Source organism: Anolis sagrei, chromosome 6 (genome assembly GCF_037176765.1).
Source record: "Anolis sagrei isolate rAnoSag1 chromosome 6, rAnoSag1.mat, whole genome shotgun sequence".
NCBI classification, from domain to species: Eukaryota; Metazoa; Chordata; class Lepidosauria; order Squamata; family Dactyloidae; genus Anolis; species Anolis sagrei.
In genome coordinates, this window is record NC_090026.1 from 80357212 (window position 1) to 80376151 (window position 18940).

The 18940-nt window shown below is 38.9% G+C and overlaps 1 protein-coding gene across 2 annotated transcripts in view; it reads right to left on the bottom strand.

Moving 5' to 3' along the window:
* Positions 1 to 18940, bottom strand: part of NOD1 (nucleotide binding oligomerization domain containing 1) — a 45778-nt gene that overhangs the window by 16929 nt on the left and 9909 nt on the right. For both annotated transcript variants that reach the window (XM_060781840.2, XM_067470215.1), the window contains 7 exons: positions 17864 to 18193; positions 14259 to 14433; positions 10128 to 11931; positions 8349 to 8432; positions 7495 to 7578; positions 6671 to 6754; positions 3838 to 3921 (listed from right to left, as the gene is read on the bottom strand). In XM_060781840.2, coding sequence (XP_060637823.2) covers positions 3838 to 3921; positions 6671 to 6754; positions 7495 to 7578; positions 8349 to 8432; positions 10128 to 11931; positions 14259 to 14433; positions 17864 to 18076 — 2528 coding nt within the window. In that variant the 5' untranslated portion in view covers positions 18077 to 18193. The remainder of the gene's footprint in view (positions 1 to 3837; positions 3922 to 6670; positions 6755 to 7494; positions 7579 to 8348; positions 8433 to 10127; positions 11932 to 14258; positions 14434 to 17863; positions 18194 to 18940) is intronic.

Sequence of the window (18940 nt, forward strand, 5' to 3'; positions counted from 1 at the left end):
GAGACACTTTTGGTAGATCTTTGATAATTAAGCCGATTATACAAACAACTCCTCCTGGTCAGGAATGGAGGAACTACTTCTTCATACCTAAAGAAGCTATTAACTTTTGAAACCAAGATGAATTTCAAAAGCAGTGTGTGATACATCTAGTAATGCATTAAAAAGTTTCATTTTGTTATCTGAAATGAAAGATAAGATGGTACCCTGTCCCGCATTTGAAATTCAAGCGCTGACTGTATGGCCAGTGCAAGACTGGCAATTAAATACAATTCTGACTTACACCTGATTGCAGCAAACAAGTTTCCATCCAGTTTTTCTCAGAATTAGGAATGGCCAAAGGATGCCATTCCCGATTCTCTGAATTTGGTGCCTAATGGCTGACTCCCTCTGCCAAGGCAGACTTGGGTGTCCCTCAGAGAAAATGAGACACCAAAATATAGTTGATCCACAAATATGATCTAGCGTGGATTTTTTTTTGTTATATACTTTTACTTTTTGATTGTTGTGGACCTCAAAGCTGGCCAGAGTTGGGAAAGTACTTGCTCTGAAAATAATTTGTTGTCAACACCCCCTCCCCAAAAAAAGTAGTGTTTTTTTTGGTAAACATCTGAAAATGTGGCTTTTTACACAAGCTTTTATGTTTAAGAATTATAAATCACTGTATTTGAAATCTTTTGAAACCAAGTGAGTGGTCTTTGCACTTTACGAGGACAGATATTGCACATGGCCGCTATTTTATAGTTTGTTGGGCCTTTTAGTGTTTTATATAGATAGGAGTTTTATCGTTGTTCTGTGTGTAATTAGGGTTAATATTATTGTTATTAATTTAACCTTTGTATATTGTGCTGTATTTATTTGTACTGTGTTGCACTATTGAGTGCGTCTTGTGAGCTGCCCCGAGTCCCTCCGGGGAGATGGTGGTAGAATACAAATAAAGGTGGTTATTATTATTATTATTTTACTGACTTGAAAACACAGTATGCCACAGCAAACAAGATCTATATGCTGGATTGTGTATCACAAAATCACAAGTTGAACACTTCCCAAGCGTTTAGAACTGCGTGATGTATTTTCGAATGATGTGCGCAGATCCGAGTTATTATTATTATTATTATTATTATTATTGTATCATCTTTAATATTTCAATGACTATTCTATGTCCTTGAAAAGTGGGAAATCAATTTTTAAAAAGTAAGAAACTGACCTAAAAATATAGTGTTCAAAATGCTCCTGCAAGCAATTGAAGTCCCTTGAAAAAGTAATGAGAAAAATTAACAAAAGCACAATGCTTATTAAGTGGGGAAATAACACAGTTGTCATTACATTATTTTGGAATGTTGGAATACTGTTGTTTCATCATCTCACCCTAAAAGTAGAATATTTGTTATTTGCATCCCATTTAATTCCAAGTTTGAAAAACTTTACTTTCAGAAAGTTTTAAATAGACTTTTGATATTTTCACTTGACAAAAAAAAAAAGTACCGCAAGTATGCCATCTTGTGGGGGGACTGAAAATGTCTTGTTCTCCTTAAACAAGGAGACTGGCATTGTTTGTTGGATGAATGAAAAGTGATTGACAACCTCTTTAAAAACTCCTCCCCAAAGGAAATTTTTGTCTCCTAAAAGCTTTGCTCTCAATCCTGAGTGGCTGCCCATGCCAATTATATTCCTTAATGGTTTTCGCAGACAAATGTGAACTGACAGTGGCATTTTCTTACCAGGGCACCACATTTTAAAACATCAATCATATTCGATTTTTGAAAGAACTTTGTTCTAAATTAGGCTCTTAGTGTCTCTGCCAAGAATGTATCAGAACTGCAGACTTTGAGAGGACAATCCACAAGAGCTTGGAAGAAATTATGTTTGGACTACAAGTCCCAGGATCCTTTGCCTAGCATGATTAGCCACCATCTTGCTTGGGAATTCTGGAACTTGCCCAAATAATTTTTTCCTGAGTTGTGACTTGAATATGGTTTCTGTTCAAAGCAAGTCCCTGAAAAGGTCCACCCTTATTTACAGTATGACACTAATATTCATAGAAGACATGTTCTTGTCCAGAGCATGGTTAACTAAAACTGCAAATACAAATACACCTCACTGTTTTCCCTGACTTTTGGCCCCAACATGACAGTCACATTGGAGGACCTAGACAGTTCTAAAGAGGTTTACTAGATCCTCTAGGATCTAGTAAATCTGCTTCTTGAACTATAAGTCCTGACCCCAAATGGGGTTCTCTTAACTCAATGTTAGGGTTGCGAATGTTGGGCAACATCAAAAGATTTCCAAATGCCACCCATTTAAACAAATCCGTGCAGTGCTCACAGTGTGAATTCTGCAGAAAATGTTCCAGCTGTACTTCACAGGAAAAGGAAAAGCAGTCTGTTTAGCAAGCCTTGCAAATGCTGAATGGTTGCCAGTAAATGATTGGTTTTTACATCTATTTATATATTTATATATGAAAATTTCCCAGGCTAAAAGGGGTCATGAGTGGAAAAATTTAAGAAATCCTGCTCTAGAGTGACTTTATGGTAACTTGTTGGCTTTATTGGCCATTCAATATCTTAACAATTGATTTAATTGGATTGTTATGTGTGATTTATATATTTTTGGTTATTTTTTTAATGTAAAATGCAATAGTAATTGGTAGGTTATATTATCAATTAATTTTTGTTTAATTTTGTCTTAGCTGCTGTTTTCCTTGATATTTGAGTAATCTGTTTGGTACTTTTTAATTTATGAATATGTTTGGCATTGAATGTTTCCCTTTTTTGTTGTACTCTGCCCTGAGTCCCTTCGGGGTGAGAGGGCGGAATAGAAACAAAGTTGCATTATTATGATATTATTTATTTCAGAGAAAATATGCGAGTGATACAATTTTCCCCTGGGTAAGTGAAATAGTACAAATGGGTTTCTTGGTTACTGGGGTCTTACTGTACTTATTTTTGTCAATGTCCTAGGGTTGTCCCCATGTACGTAGGTGTTTTGGACAAAGCGTGCTTTGGAGAGCTTTTCTATCAATGGATCCTGGTGGGCTTTTCTGGTTGCAGTGGTAGCATTTTTATTGCCACTGAGCAGCTGACGTCTACCAATCCTTTTCATTTTTTATAATGTACTACAGCAACATTTGCATGACACTGCAAAATTAAAAGGACGGCTATATCCAGCCCCTATGCCAGGTTGGTAGTGCACAGAAGACAGAGAGCAAAGGCCAGGTTGACATTAAGAGCAGGCTCTGAGATGCTGAACAGCATTTTACCTGAAAGTAAAAGAACTCACCTGATCTTAAAACCAAGCAGTTACAGTTTGGGTTAGTATTTGGATGGGGAATTGCCAAGGAACACCAGATGTTGTAGGGCCCTTCCAGACAGGCCCTATATCCCAGATTATCTGTTTATCCCAGATTATCTGGCAGTGGGGAATCATATAATCCAGGTTAAAGCAGAAAACTTGGAATCAAATTCTGGGATATAGGGCCTGCCTGGAAGGGCCCGTAGAAAAAATTTCAGAGGAAAGTGATGACAAACCACATCTGATTTTTCCTTCCCTAAGAAAATCCTATTAAATTCATGTGATCACTATAAACGGGAAGGTGGTCTGAACATATTCCATGCACATATACACACACACACAAGTACAGGAAGGTCCTAAATATCACACAGTTGTCCAAAAATGCCAGGGTCACTCCAGTTGTAGAAAGCTCACTTAAACATCTCCAGGTGCTCTGAAATTTCAGGTGCCTGCAGGGTCATATATTACTGAAATCTTCTGCCAGATTCCTTCAAAGCATTGTCAACCCAGAAATTAAAGCAGCAATCTTCTGCCTACACAAACTCTTACCTAATGTTTGTTAAGGTGGGGTGATTCCTCAGGGCTTCTGCAAAAGCCTTGGCTCCTTCATCCCCTATTTGATTTCCCCACATTCTGTTAAAGAGAAAGAAGCAGTGCTTATGAGAAGACATTGATACAAACCTTCCCTCACACCGGACTCTAAGCTATGAAGAACTAACTCTGAAGCAATTTTGAGTACCTACTGAATAACTTTTAAAAGTCTAGTGGCAAAATCTCATGGCCGATTACAGACACATATGGGACGGAAGAGAGGGAAGTGTGACAGTTCTGCTCCTGCATTACCAGCCTTGTCATTCTCCACAATGTTTTGCAAGGGGCCCATAATATTCAAGTAGATTCCCTATGCGATTTAGAATCCCAATTGTCCAGATTTCTAAATCTCTGGTTACTGGAGTACAGCAGTCTCCCGGTGTGATGGTAGCCCTGAAATATATGGAAGTATTGCAGAGTATGCCCATCTCTTTGGTTCTCCATGTGGCACTATAAACACGCGGACCTTGAACACCCAAATAGGACTTCTAACATAATACATAATGGATTTGGTCCAGGATCTACCTCACACTAACACAAGAAAGGGCAACATCAAATGGAGCTGTATTACTCCCCAACTCAGTGGGATATCCCATCCCATTACAGCCACTGCCAAATTTCAAAGAAATAAAGAAACATTCCACCATACAATTTCTTCTAACTTTAATGCTGAATCATGCTCCACATACATCTTTGTATACCAGTAAATTAGTAAATTGAGAAACACCAAAGCGGAGTGATGAGAGCAAAAAAACAAAAACAGAACAAAACAAAGCAAAACAAAACCCCAAACCCAAAGATATTACGGTTATTCCTACACATGTGATCTGTCCAATATTTAGGGATCCTCCTTTTCCTTCCATTCCAAATTCAGCAGGATCCCCTTGACAGTCAAAATAGCATTATGGAGGAATCCAATCTCTGGGCAAAGATAATTGAGTTTAATTATCCATATAACATTTTGAAGGGGAAAAAAATCATTTAGCAGAACTGGATAGAAACTCTAAGAGACACTGCTAAAGCTGAAATGTTGAGGCACACTGTGGAACTATTAAAAATCTGTTGGGAAAAATTAAACAATAAATTGATAGTAACAATGATGTTCTGCCCATACGCGATCTTAATTACTTGTAAGGTGAACTGGCTGCGCTCTTGAATCCTTATTTCTTCTTATTGTCTCTTACTTGTATGGTGTTCAACTTTCTCTAAGATGGTCTCAATATTTAACTCTGACTGGACTTGAATATAGTTCCAACTGGTCGTGCTATTTTGTAAACTCTCTGGCCCTCCTCTCTCTTCACCTTCCAGTCACCAAAAGGACGACTCTTCCAAGAACCAGAAGTGCCTTGCCTGAGGATCTGCCCCTGAGGGGATTCATAAAGGGGCAGGGCAGTGGAGGCTTCGAATTCAAAGAGGCTGTCTAGATCAGGGATCCTCAAACTAAGGCCTGGGGGGCTGGATGCGGCCCTCCAAGGTCATTACTCAGGGTCAACCTAAGTCTGAAACGACTTGAAAGCACACAACAATAACAACAATCCTATCTCATCAGCCAAAAGTAGGCCCACACTTCCCATTGAAAGACTAATAAGTTTAAATTTGTTAAAATTCTTCTTCATTTTAATTATTGTATTGTTTTAAAGTGCTTTTTTGCACCACAAATAAGATGTGTGCAGAGTGCATAGGAATTCATTCATTTTTTTTTTCAAATTATAATCCGGCCTTCCAACACTTTAAGGGACCGTGACCTAGTCCTATGTTTAAAAGGTTGAGGACCCCTGGTCTAGATGGACATCCCAGAAACTGCACATAAATTATTAATCCCTCTAACAAAAAGGACTTAACTAAAGGCAAACACTAAAAGTCTTCATGGGGCACAACACTAATGATTATGAATACAGGGTATTATTGCTGCTTCTGTCATCACACCAGTAGTAATTAAATGATATAAAAGCATATTGCATTGGAACTACATGAGAATTTAAAATATGTTGTACCCATTAGATGTGCAATATTACCAGTGAAGCATGGAATGTAGGCGTAGAGAAGTTCTTACACCACAACTACAATGTATTGAGCTATACGAAATTTGGGGAGGTTTCATTTCTTGAATTACAAGTCCCATTACCCCATGCAACCTCAGTTTGCTTGATGACATCAACAGGGGACATCCCCAAATTCTCAGGATCTCAGATTGACCCCCCCCCCCCGAAACATGGGTTCTTAAACACTAAATAATTTTTTTGTGTGACCGGTAAACACATGTGATTGTTAATGTTTGCTGTTATCAAACAATACATCAAAAACAGTTCAGTACTCTTATTTAGAGTAGATTCACTAAAATCAATAGGATTTCAGTGAACGGAGGTCCCATTGTTTTAGTGGGTTTGTTCTAGTTGTTCAGACCAACTAAATAAATCTGAACCCAACCCATTTTTTGTAATCCAGTACACAAACCTGTCTCTCACAAATACATTTTTGTAAATTTAAAGGAAACATTTCTCACATTTATGGATAAAAAAGTGATTCTGTGAAGAATATTCTAAATCTGTGGTAGGAAACTACCAAAAAGGAAGGACAAATGGTGTTACAAGTAAAGAGAGAGTTAAGATGGATAAACGAATGGATAATACAGTTATTTCCTCCTTGCCTAATCTTCTCCAGTCTACAGCCTTCCAGATATGTTGGGTGTAAATATCCACAATCCTGAGCCAGAATGGTTGAGACAATAAAATATTGAAGGAACAGATTTAAATCAAACAAACCAGTAACTGAAAGAAGTGAATTCACTTACCCAATTTCATACATTGTTTTGCTCTGTTGAATAGCATAAGCAAGGCTTTTTCCTCCCTCAGTTGTTATCTTGTTTGCTCCTATTCTGCAACCAAAGGAACACTGCTAGAAATCAAGTCAACAAACACTTTCAAATGCTGTTAATTGTATTACTGTGTTTTCAAAAGTCAAAAGCTGTCTCACAATTCACCACTTGATAGACAAATATATTGTTGACATTGTTCAATGTGATAATAGAGAGGAAATTGAAAATTATCACTTCTGTTTGTATTTAACCAGACTGCTGTCTTGTACAAACCCCAATAAGCCATGGTTAATGTTAACCATGGTTAGTAGAAACAAGCCAACTTTGAACCTGTTTGTTGGCAACATTAAGATCTTTTTGGGATTGAGACAACACTTAATCAATGCAGAAGAAACTGGATGGTACAAAAAAAAAAAACTTTCCGATTTCCTGCTTACATCTGAAGATCAAATAACATCTGATGCCATTGAGTCCCTGGGTTGACTTTGTATTCTTCTCCATACAGAGAATATGAAAAACACCTGCTCACTTTCCTTTGTGATCTTCACAATAATAATAATAATAATAATAATAATATTAACAACAACAACAATTTTTATACCCCGCCTCCATCTCCCCGAAGGGACTCAGGGCGGCTGGGCCTGTTAACTCCTGTTAAGTTAGGGGCTCTTAATTTAGGAAATACTATTGTTAACTATACTGAAATGCCATTCCTTTTAATACAAAAAAATCTTCTCTATGTTTTCCATGCTTTTGTTGCTTCGTGAACTGTAATAATGAGATGAGGTAGAAATACATACTTAACATAAATGAGGCTTGGACATTCCACAATGAGTTTCGCAACATATTTGGCCCCAACATCAGTAATTTGGTTGTTATACAAGCTATAGGAAAGAAAGAGAATACATAACACAGGTTTATACATTTTTCACTTTTTGAACAAACTGACTAGGATCATTTATATTAAATATACAGGTCCTCTTTTTATCCAACTGAAAGACAGCATTAACATTTCAGTTCTAACCATTCCCACTAGCACAAGACTGGGGAACTACTGTAACAGCCTGGGGCCAAATGTGGCCCTCCTGGGCTGCAATCTCTAGAAGCCCATACTCTCTTCCTCATGAATGCATCATATGGTAGTTTTCCATATTTAGAAATATTCTCCAGTCTCAGTTCTGTATATATATGAAAATCCGTTGCTGGCTGTTGGTCTTCTGAGCTCACACTTTTGCTTTTGGCTTTGCCTACCATTGTAATACAGGTCCTTAAAACTTGTCTGAAACAGGTAAATCAGTTATTTGGCCTTTGATTTGATACAAGTTCCTTATTCCTGTACCAATAAGTCCTACTTCTACACTAGGGGTAAAGAAAAAAGATCTTATTTATACATAAAATGAAGTAAGCAAGTAGACATTCTGAATCTGCAACTGGATGGTGATGTGGCCATTTTCTCACTTCAGCATTTACCCTGTTTGCCATGCCATTGTTCAATTTAGTAGCTTTGCAGGATTGCACTGCATGTGGATTGGGCAGTAAATGCTTGCTGAAGCATATAACTTGGGCACATAACAAAATCAATGCTGATTTGCATCACTCTTTTTGGTCAAAAGAATTTGTCTTTAACTAAATGTAACTCATAACTCATACATACCCCAAATAAGTCACAATTTTGTACTTAGACAATTCTTCGTAGAGTACTCTTATTGCTTGATCTGTTATTTGGTTAACACTCACCCTAAAAACAAAACAAAAACAAAATATAGTTAAGAGAGGAAACAAATGACCTGTTAGTGTATATACAATGGAAACAGCTGGTCTCCATTTTAGTAGGAACCAGCATATTTCTTTTATATTTCTTTGAGGCATGCTGCTTAACATTTGGAAGACAGGCATCAAAATGGACTCGTATTGCCTTAGGTAAAGGTAAAGGTTTCCCCTTGACACTAAGTCTAGTCGTGTCCAACTCTGGGGGGGTGGGTGCTCATCTCCATTTCTAAGCCAAAGAGCCAGCGTTGTCCGTAGACACCTCCATGGTTATATGGCCAGCATGACTGCAAAGAGCACCATTACCTTCCCGCCAGAGCAGTACCTATTGATCTACCCACATTTGCATGTTTTTGAACTGATATGTTGGCAGAAGCTGGGCCTAACAGAGGGAGCTTACCTTGCTCCCCGGATTCAAAATGCCAACCTTTCGGTCAGCAAGTTCAGCAGCTCAGCAGCTTAACCCACTGCGTCTAATGTATCCTCCATCTTCCCAAATAATACTTTTGAGCTGAATTCTAGCATGGACATGGCATTCAAAAGTTTCCAAGTAAAACTATACACAACCTGAAATTCTTTTCAAGTGCCAGAAAAGTGTCAACATCTCTTACTTCTTTCAGAATTCAGCAGCATCTTAAAAATATTAGCTTTGATGTAATGTAAAAAGAAGACCACGATTCTAGTTCTCACCTTAGAAGTTCCTACTGAAATTTCAAGGAAAGAGCTTGCCAGAGTCCACTTGATTCTAAATTCTCAGGGACTGTGATCCTCGTGTTTTATATGACTCCTTGCTTCTCCCCATAAAAGAAACAAAACACATTCTCCAAAGCAGAAAAAAGAGGAAAAAAATCTAGATACAAAATTCAGCTGTCCTTTACACACACTTTAGTTTTAATGTAGATTTACACTGCAAGGGAAGAACATTCACATCCCTATTTACAATCACAATAGTCAGGTTATACAATTGCCCTATTTACCTTTATTTATTTATTTTGTCGTGTCAGGAGCAACTTGAGAAACTGCAAGTCGCTTCTGGTGTGAGAGAATTGGCCGTCTGCAAGGACGTTGCCCAGGGGACGCCCGGATGCTTTGATGTTTTTTATTTATTTATTTCGATTAATTCTACCCCGCCCTTCTCACCCCCGAGGGGGGACTCAGGGCGGCTTATCTTCCTTGTGGGAGGCTTCTCTTGTGTCCCCGCATGAGGAGCTGGAGCTGATAGAGGGAGCTCATCCGCCTCTCCCCGGATTCAAACCTGCAACCTGTCGGTCTTCAGTCATGCCGGCACAGGGGTTTAACCCACTATGCCACCGAGGGCTCCTACCTTTAATGATGCAACTCGTATATAAAAAACAGTACTTTCTTGGAACAGGAAGAAAATAATGCACCTGTGTACTCCCTCTGAACTTAAGCCCATTTCAGTTCCCTAAAGCAGAATTTCCAATGAAGTCCAATTTTGGCTTGCGAACCAGCATCATAGACGATGCTTAAACTAGTTTCCTGGTGAGGATACTGCAGGAAACGGTGACTTCACAAATCAGGAAGTCTCCTCTCAAGGTAGGTGCTCAAGAGAAGAGGAAAGCACTGAAGCCCTTGCCTGCTTTCAAAAGGCATAGTAGACTGGCTGCATAAAAGAAAGAGGCAAGTATATAGTCCAAAAACTTACCGCAGTACTGTTAACTTGCTAAAACAAGGGAAAAGTTGCTTTATTCCATAATCGTTGATGTTGTTATTGTCCAAGTCAAGGGCCAGGTGCTTCTGGAAATGATGCAGTATAAAAGAGAGAGCACTGCAGTCAGCAGAATAGGCGTTGCAGTAGGTCAGCTTGAGGTAGTTGGCCCGCATGTTCTTAGCAACTCCTTTGCCAACCTTCTCACTCTGCGTCTCGTAGATACACCTCAGCATCCACACAAAATTGGGCCTGACTTGAAGCTGCTTATATTCCTTCAGCCTCGCTCGGATGAGGCTCTTGAGGTGGGACTTCATGCTTTCAGAGAAATAAGCAAGGAGCACCTTCCTTTTCTTTTTAATGGTGGACGATGGAACCAGGTGTCTCATCAGTTTGTGCTGTCCCTTGGAAAGCAAGCCACAAAGGAAGAGGTTGGTGAAATGGAAGTGCTCATTATTCCGGAAAGGATCCTCTCCGGTCGCACGATGATTTTTCAACCAGGCGATTGGTAAGCAGTTGGACAGAGAGGTATCAAGAGTAGAGCATTCTGCAAAGAAATGCAGCAACTCCTTTGCACCCACTTTCTCCTCCATGACCAGGAACAAAGCTGTAAAAAAGGACTGCAAGGTCAAGTGCAAGAATTCATAAGAAGATTGGTCACTGCAGCTTCCGTAATCCGGAACCATCCTGAGGAAACCCAAGTGTAAATCCTGTTCAGAGAGATCATTGAGAACTTCATCCTGGTCGAAGACAAAGAGCGACTTCTGCATTCCCCTGTGTGCTAATTTACTCAGAGCAAACAAAATGTTTTTGCTGTTCCTGTATGTCTCCACTTGGCTCCTTGTGTTCTTCTTCAGCAAATTTGTTTTCTGAGTCCGGTTCAAGTGGACCTCAGTCATGAGCAAGAAAATGTCTGTTAAAGTAACTTTGATGTCTGGGAGCTCATGGCTGTCAAATGTGAAGTGAAAATGGTCAAAGCATTTGAAGATAATCCAGCAAAATAAAGGCACTGAGCATAAACTGCAGAGATTTGGGTTTGCTTCCAGTTGGTTGAGAACCATAGTCCGGCATCCTTCATCTTTGAAGAACATTCTGGTATACTCTTTCAGGTTGCTGGTGGAAAACCCTCGGAGATGCACCTTCTTCCTGATAATGTTTTTGTCAATTTCAGTCCCTGTTCTTGCTGTCAGGACTTTCCTGGAACCCTTCAGAAGCTTCCCAGTGAGAAGGCCCACCAGCAAAGCAAGTGGGTGAATGGATTCACTGGGGGAACAGGTCTCAGGAATGCTGTTGAGATCGAAGTCTGAATGGATCTCATCAAAGCCATCAAAAGTAAACAAGACGGTGTGAGGAAATTTCACAATGAAGTCAAAGACCTCCTCTGGGTCCTGGTCAGGAAAACAATTGTATTTAAATAGGAGATCTTTCAAACAGATAGCATCATCATGCTTGAAACAGCTGAACGTTCTGCATCGGAAACGGAAAAAGAATTTGGCCCCAACACTGAATTCACCCTTGGACCATAGATTTTGCATCTTTTGCAACAACATAGATTTTCCAATCCCTGCATCCCCAAAGATGTAGATGGTCTCTCCATTTTCATTAATTAGGCCAACCCTGTCACTAAGAAGGTCTTCCAGGGCATTCACGTCACCAAATTTCTCATTGTTGTGCTTGATAAACTCCATAATGTTGGCTGAATAAGTTTCTTCAAGCAGCATGTCCTCCTTTTGGGTATATGACACGATGAACTTTGTGTCTCGGCCCAATTCATCTCTAAGTTTCTGATGATACCTGCTGACTAAGATAAAACTTAGCATTACTAAAAGAAATATTAGTGTAAAATTAGAGTGCAGGCATTCAGTATGGTGGCTGGAACCTGGAAGATCCAGGATTATGTTCCTAATGAGCTGAGAAAATTACTGAGTGTCTTGGGACGCTTTCTCAACCAAAGTGACTTTTCAAGTATTTTTGTGAGGACTAAGTGGGAAAGAAGAAAACTATGTATACCACTTTGAGTTCACTCAAGGAAAGTTAGGATATAGGTTTATTTAAATAACGACAACAACTATAACACTGTAGTGAGCTGCCAGAAAGACTATGACCACTATGAACAGCATAAAATTAATACAAAATTAATAGCTGGCACCCAAAGCATGAGGAGACAGCAAAGCCTAGAGAAGACAATTATGCTGGGGAAAGTGGAAGGCAAAAGGAAGAGGGGTCGACCAAGGGCAAGATGGATGGATGGCATCCTTGAAGTGACTGGACTGACCTTGAAGGAGCTGGGGGTGGTGACGGCCGACAGGGAGCTCTGGCGTGGGCTGGTCCATGAGGTCACGAAGAGTTGGAAACGACTGAACGAATGAACAACAACAACAACAAAGCGAGCTTTAGGCCTTGTTTCTCAAAGAGAAACATAAATTTTGTTTTTCAGATAAATTCAGAGTAAATGTTTCACTTGGGCAGAAGGAAAAAAACTCACAAGTTTAAAAGAAATGAATATTCTTGGCATGTCTAAAGTAGATCTCAGAAAATTGCTGAAATCCAGCATCCACTCCATGTAGCACAGTAGTTCTCAACATGTGGGTCCCCAAATTATTTGTTTGTTTGTTTGTTTGTTTGCTGCATTTATATACTTTTTTCACCCCTAGGAGGACTCAAAATGGTGTACATCAAGTAATGGCAAGATTCAATGCCAACATACAGGCAAAAGCAAAGCATAATATCTAAGATGATGACACATAATTATAAATTATGTCTATCCAACTGCCAAAATATTAATATGGCCTGTTTTACTTGTAAGCTAAGTGGCAGGAAAATGTTGAATGCCCATTCTCCTTTTTACCAAAACAGTTCATCACCACAGAAATTAATAAAAAATGAACTTGTTCCCTTTGTTGATGACCTCTGGTGAGAGATTGTGCTTTGCCTGCCCATCATTTGTGCCTGATTTCTGGGCTTTAATATGTGCAACTTAGTTGGAAGAATGTTTTGACCTTCAACTCCCAGAAATCCTAACAGCTGGTAAACTGGCTGGGATTTCTGGGAGTTTTAGACCAAAACACCTGGGGACCCACAACTTGAGAACCACTGGCTGTAGCATAAAGATGTGCATGTGGACCTATGCTAGATTGAGCCATATAATCTCAACTCCTAAAGCTTTGCTCACTGGGAGCGGGGAAAATCGCAGGTAATCTTCCTATACTTAAATGCAAAATGAGACATCACTCTAAGAACACCAGAAAATCATAGGCTTTTCATCATGTGCATGGTGAGGGCTTTAAATAGGGAGGAAGAGAAAACCAACCTCCACAATACTTGAACAAAGGACTTCTGCATAGATAAGAAAAAACTAACTTATGTATGCAATTGTCCCTAACAGGATACCAGCCAATGTGATTCACTCAAATAGTCTGCAGTATGTAATAATCCTACCCACACATGTTCATGATTCTGCAAACATAATGGAAAGCTGACATTAGCTGTTGATTTCCAATATGTTGCTTCAACTGCAATGATTTATAGCATTCTAAATTCATTGGAATCTGAAATTATATGGAATTGCTCTAAGAATAAAGCAGGTATAATAATTACACATAATGCAGATAATTCATTTACACCTTTCATCCTTGCACTGCCGTTTCAGTAAAACCTTTCCCAGCTTGGTGCCCTCCAAATGTTCTGGACCTGCAATCTTCATCAACTCCAGCCAGAATTATTAAAAATAAAGAATAGTGGGACTTGTAGTCAAAAACATCTTGAGGGCAGCACATTAGGAAATACTATTTTACTAGTTACCTGTGAGTACAGGAAAAAAACACCAAAACACCACTGATTTTTTAAAAAAATAATATATCTGGATATCATGGTACTGTATTTAGATATCATAGATAATGGTGGTACACATATCACTTTACTTCTGGTGGTATCTAATCCCCTGATAACCACAGACCATGAAACTTTAGTCAATAAACTAACTTTTCCAAGCTCCGGATACATTGTGAGGAAAACATGCTGTGAGTCCTTATTGGTCATTTCTTATGGAAAATGGTTTTCATTAACATTAAAGGAAGGAACAACTGTTTTTTCACAAAGAATAAGAAAATTTCAAAGCTGGGATTGTACCTGGATCAGTATTTTCCACAGGTTTATTACTAATGACTTCTGAAGGATGAAATCCAATCTCTTCCAACCATGGATGCAGATCATAATAAGCATCAGCGACTTGCTGCAGGACATAGATGCAATATTCTGCAACTTCTTCTCCTTTGCTCTGAGCTAGATCCAAAATTTTACGAACCTGAGAAAAGGTCACACAAAATGTCACAGATAGATTGAGGCTGTGAGTAGTTTAATACTTAGAATACCATCCAATTTTCTGTAAAATATCTCCTATTTCTACTTAGTTTGCAGAATGATTGAACTAGGCTGTACTGAATGCATACTTTGATACATTTTTATCCAACATTTCCTTATTTGCTGTTCTCTCCTAAGCCAACAGACCCAAATGTTGTACAGTAGGACCTCCACTTTTGCAGGGGTTAGAAGTGCAAGGACCCTGAGAAAGTGGGGAAAATGTGAATTTAAAAATTCCTATTTTTTCCCTGAGGGAATACCTTATGAGGATGTTCTAAGACCTCCAACATGACTACATGGTCACCTTTTGCCAGAGGTTGACCACCGAATCATAATGGGGGACCTACAAATCACTGGATGTCAACAATGCGCTATACAAGTAAAATAACTCTCATGATGAGACATGGATAGATCAGTAGATAGGGTTTGGTAATTTTTTTAGGGACGCCCATTCTTGACTCCCCCCCCCCCCCAAGTTATTTCTCCTGCCTTGTCTTTGATGTTTAGGCTGATACTCTTAGGATCACATCCCTTTCTCAGCCCCCTTTCCAGCCCCCTTTCTGGGATTTTGCATGCCCTTTGTTCTAACAGAGTGAGCTTAGCCTAGCTACAGGAAGGATCCTAGTCTCTCTTTTTTGATCAGCTATGTAGTTCTCTTAAATACAGCTTTTTGTAACTTTAACTACTGGTTTTGTTTCATAATTGTGGTATCTCATAATTTCTCCCGATATACACATCTCCCTGATAACACAAATATCTATGCAATTCTTCAAAGCAATTCTATGGTCAACTTTTAGAGTCATACGTGAGGTCCTAGAGATAACATATTAATGAAATCTTCAAAGGTCTAACCCATACACGTGGAGGATTGACCGTATTATTTCCCTGTAGGGGAGTTGCTCCAGTCCCACAATAATTTTGTTGTCTTCTGCTGACAATTAAATGAACATGATGTTTAGGTGTGTTCTCTTCAAATATTACACCAGGCAAGGCTTAAGCGACATGAGATGGTGCTCACTAATCTGTGCAAGATTCACTTCTCATGTGTTTTGTGTAAAGATGGAATATGTGTTAAAAGGGGTCGGTGGCCATCACCTCTAGTCCTCACTCCAATGATGTCTCTGGACCACACTGTCCACTTGCTTGTATGGACATCTGAGCTATTGATATCTGAAATGAAATCTTCTTGTGCACACCACTGCACATAGAAGTCCCCATGATTTATAGAATCATAACTGTGTGTGTGTGTGGGGGGGGGGGGGGGTTCCCTGTAGATGAAGGCCAACATGGGAAGACCTCGATACCTTAAGATGCCTACACAACCAGATACCAGATGAGTTGCTCAGTATGAGATAACAAACAGATCTCATGGCCTCTTTCTACACATTTCACCTCTCCAAAAAGTAACATTTAAAGTGACTCTACTGTATAAGTACGGTTCAAGACAATTATATCTAGTAATATGGTTACTGTGAGCACCAGGGTGATACTGGAGCAAGACATGGGAGATCGAAGTACACAATGAATCTTGAAATTTAGTATGTGACCTTGATCCTACTAGCCTGACATACTACATTCATTGTTGTAGGACAAATAAAATGTAAAGGTAAAAGCCATGTATATTGGCTTGCACTCAGTGGAGGAAAGGTGAAATATGAGTGTGTCTAAGGAATGAAAAGACGAATACAGCTACATTAAGCTGCCCAGCTTTCCACGGTATCAATAAAAACACTGTTAAAAGTGGTCAGCAAGTCACTATTAATTTTGAAGCTTTTTTGAGCAACAGCTGAAAAATATAAATGCATTTCCATAAAAACAATAGAAGTCATTCAGTGCCTGAAGAATCTGTGTCCTAAAGTATTCCTCGGTCCACCAATTTTTTGGCTGAAAACCATGGAGGACTGAATATCCAAATGTTGCCTAACTGGTTCATCAAGGCAATCAGTTAAAGCTTAGCTCAAAACTAACAATACTGGAGAAACAGCATAAGAAGGACACATTTCAGTTTGTGAAAGAATCAACCCTCAAGGCTAAGAGGAGGACTCTAAGAGCAAGTTATCTACTGAAATTCAGCCTCCCCATTCGTTGTGTGAATAGAAATCCATATGTTTACAGAAACATGTTGTTATTATTGTTATTATATGCTTTCAAGTCAGCTTTGACTTAATACAAAAGCCTTTGTTTAGTGACTTTGGTTTCTAGTGAGAGTTCGCATTGATTTTCCTTTAGGGCCCATGCACTATGTATGACTTTTTGGAGATCAATAATATTTGCAATTTTGGATAATAATATCCAAAATGACATTTCAAAGGAGTTGATTTTTTTAGTATCAGATTTCTTCATTGTTTATCTTACATGTTTGTACAAAGAAATCAAAAATAGCATGGTATGAAAATCAAAAATAGTATGGTATGGATAATCCTGACCTTTGTATTCAATGATATATTGTTAAACTACAGGAATCTTATCTAGTTCCTTCACTGCTGCTCTTCCATGGCTGTTTTTCAAATTTTTCATACAATGTTGGTTAATGCTTGATGCTTGCGCTTATATTTTGTTATAATGTTGTTGATGTATTCCATTTAAACTGTTGTTTATGTATTTTAATGTGTTATATTTTAACTATGTTCAATGGGCTTGGTCCCCATGTAAGCCGCCCTGAGTTCCTCTGGAGGGTTGGAGGTGGGTTACAAAAATAAACTTGTTGTTGTTGTTGTTATTATTATTATTAATGTTTGAGGCAAGTATTAGAAAATCTTTACTAATTCCAATATCTCCATCATCCGCTTTAAAGTAATTTACATTTTCTGTGGCTGCTATTTTTATTTTCCTAATACTCAACTGCCACACTGCCTTTGCTTTTTGCCGCAACCAACAACAAATAAACATGTATTGTCGGAGGCTTTCATGGCCGGAATCACTGGGTCATTGTAGGTTTTTTCGGGCTATATGGCCATGTTCTAGAGGCATTCTCTCCTGACGTTTCACCTGCATCTATGGCAAGCATCCTCAGAGGTAGTGAGGACCTCACTACCTCTGAGGATGCTTGCCATAGATGCAGGCAAAACGTCAGGAGAGAATGCCTCTAGAACTTGGCCATATAGCCCGAAAAAACCTACAACAACCCAACAAATCAATCAACAACCAATCCTGGAGTTCTGCAGAATGTGGAAATGATAAATTGAGAAATATGAGAGAGATCACAGAGAGGACACCATGGTCCTAAGGTCACCATGTGAATTCATTGCTGAAGCAAGATTGAAACAAAACACTTCCCATTCCATAGTTCAGCCCTTAAACCATTGCACTCCATCACATTAAGTCAACCAGCACACTTTTGAGGACAGGCCTGAAGTCAAAAAAGACACAAATACCTTGTCAGCTTGGGTTGGATACTGTGCAGCAATCTCTGCATCTTCGGTTGAGAAATACTCATTCTTGAGTAAGTTGTCTATCAAACACTGAGTATTACGAACTTTGCTAACTAATAGTTCTCTGTGGACTTTCAGCAGGTTAACAAAGGACGATGGACAGGCTGCTGTAGCTGTTTGGTGTATCTCTGTCTCACCACCACACTGATTTTCCATTGCAATGACTGTAAGAAGCTATGCCTTCCAAATTCATTTTTGAGGATCTGCAAGGTGTAGCAGAAGGGTCACACCCGGTGTTGGTTTTGAGCAAGATATAGCTCTAGTCTGTTGGACCTGTAAAGGAAATAACATGCAGCATCTATTAAACCATACTTCTTTAAATTGGCACCCTCCAAAAGTGCTGATCCACCTTCCTATTATCCATAACCAGGGTGGAAAAAGCTACATTAAACCATGATTCTTTAAATTGACATCCGCCTGAAGTGTTGATTGACTACTCCTATCATCCACAACCAGGGTGGATTTGGCTATATTCATTGGCAGTACAGTTTGGAATCTCAAGGCTGCATCTACTCAGTGGCAGGCATTTCTTTGTAACTGTTAGACACAATTTCAAATGTATTCTTGTAGATAATACAGTAAAGGTACTGTGGCTGCCTTTCATTAATGAAAATCTCTAGATCAGACCATTATTTTGTAAACTGAAAGTTGTTCAAATACTGGGCATTGTTCTTTGTGTAATAACCTGACGATAAGAAATGATATAGCTACTATGAAGTGCCGAAGCCACATTATGTGCAGCAAAGAAATGAAAGGGAGAGTTATGGACTTGCTACTTATTAAAGCAATCATTCAAGGATGGTTCCTGTAAAAGTTGACAAAACCAATCTTTATTTTCCATTGCTATTAATACTCTTTATGAGAAAAGAGATTCTGGTAAACAAAGGGCTAAACATAAAGGTCACCATACATCAGTTGTTCCCACTCAGTGGTCTGTAGATCACCAGTTGTACACAAAAACTAAAATATAGTCTGCAAAACATTTAAATTTTCAACCTTTATTCATTTTCATGAATCTGT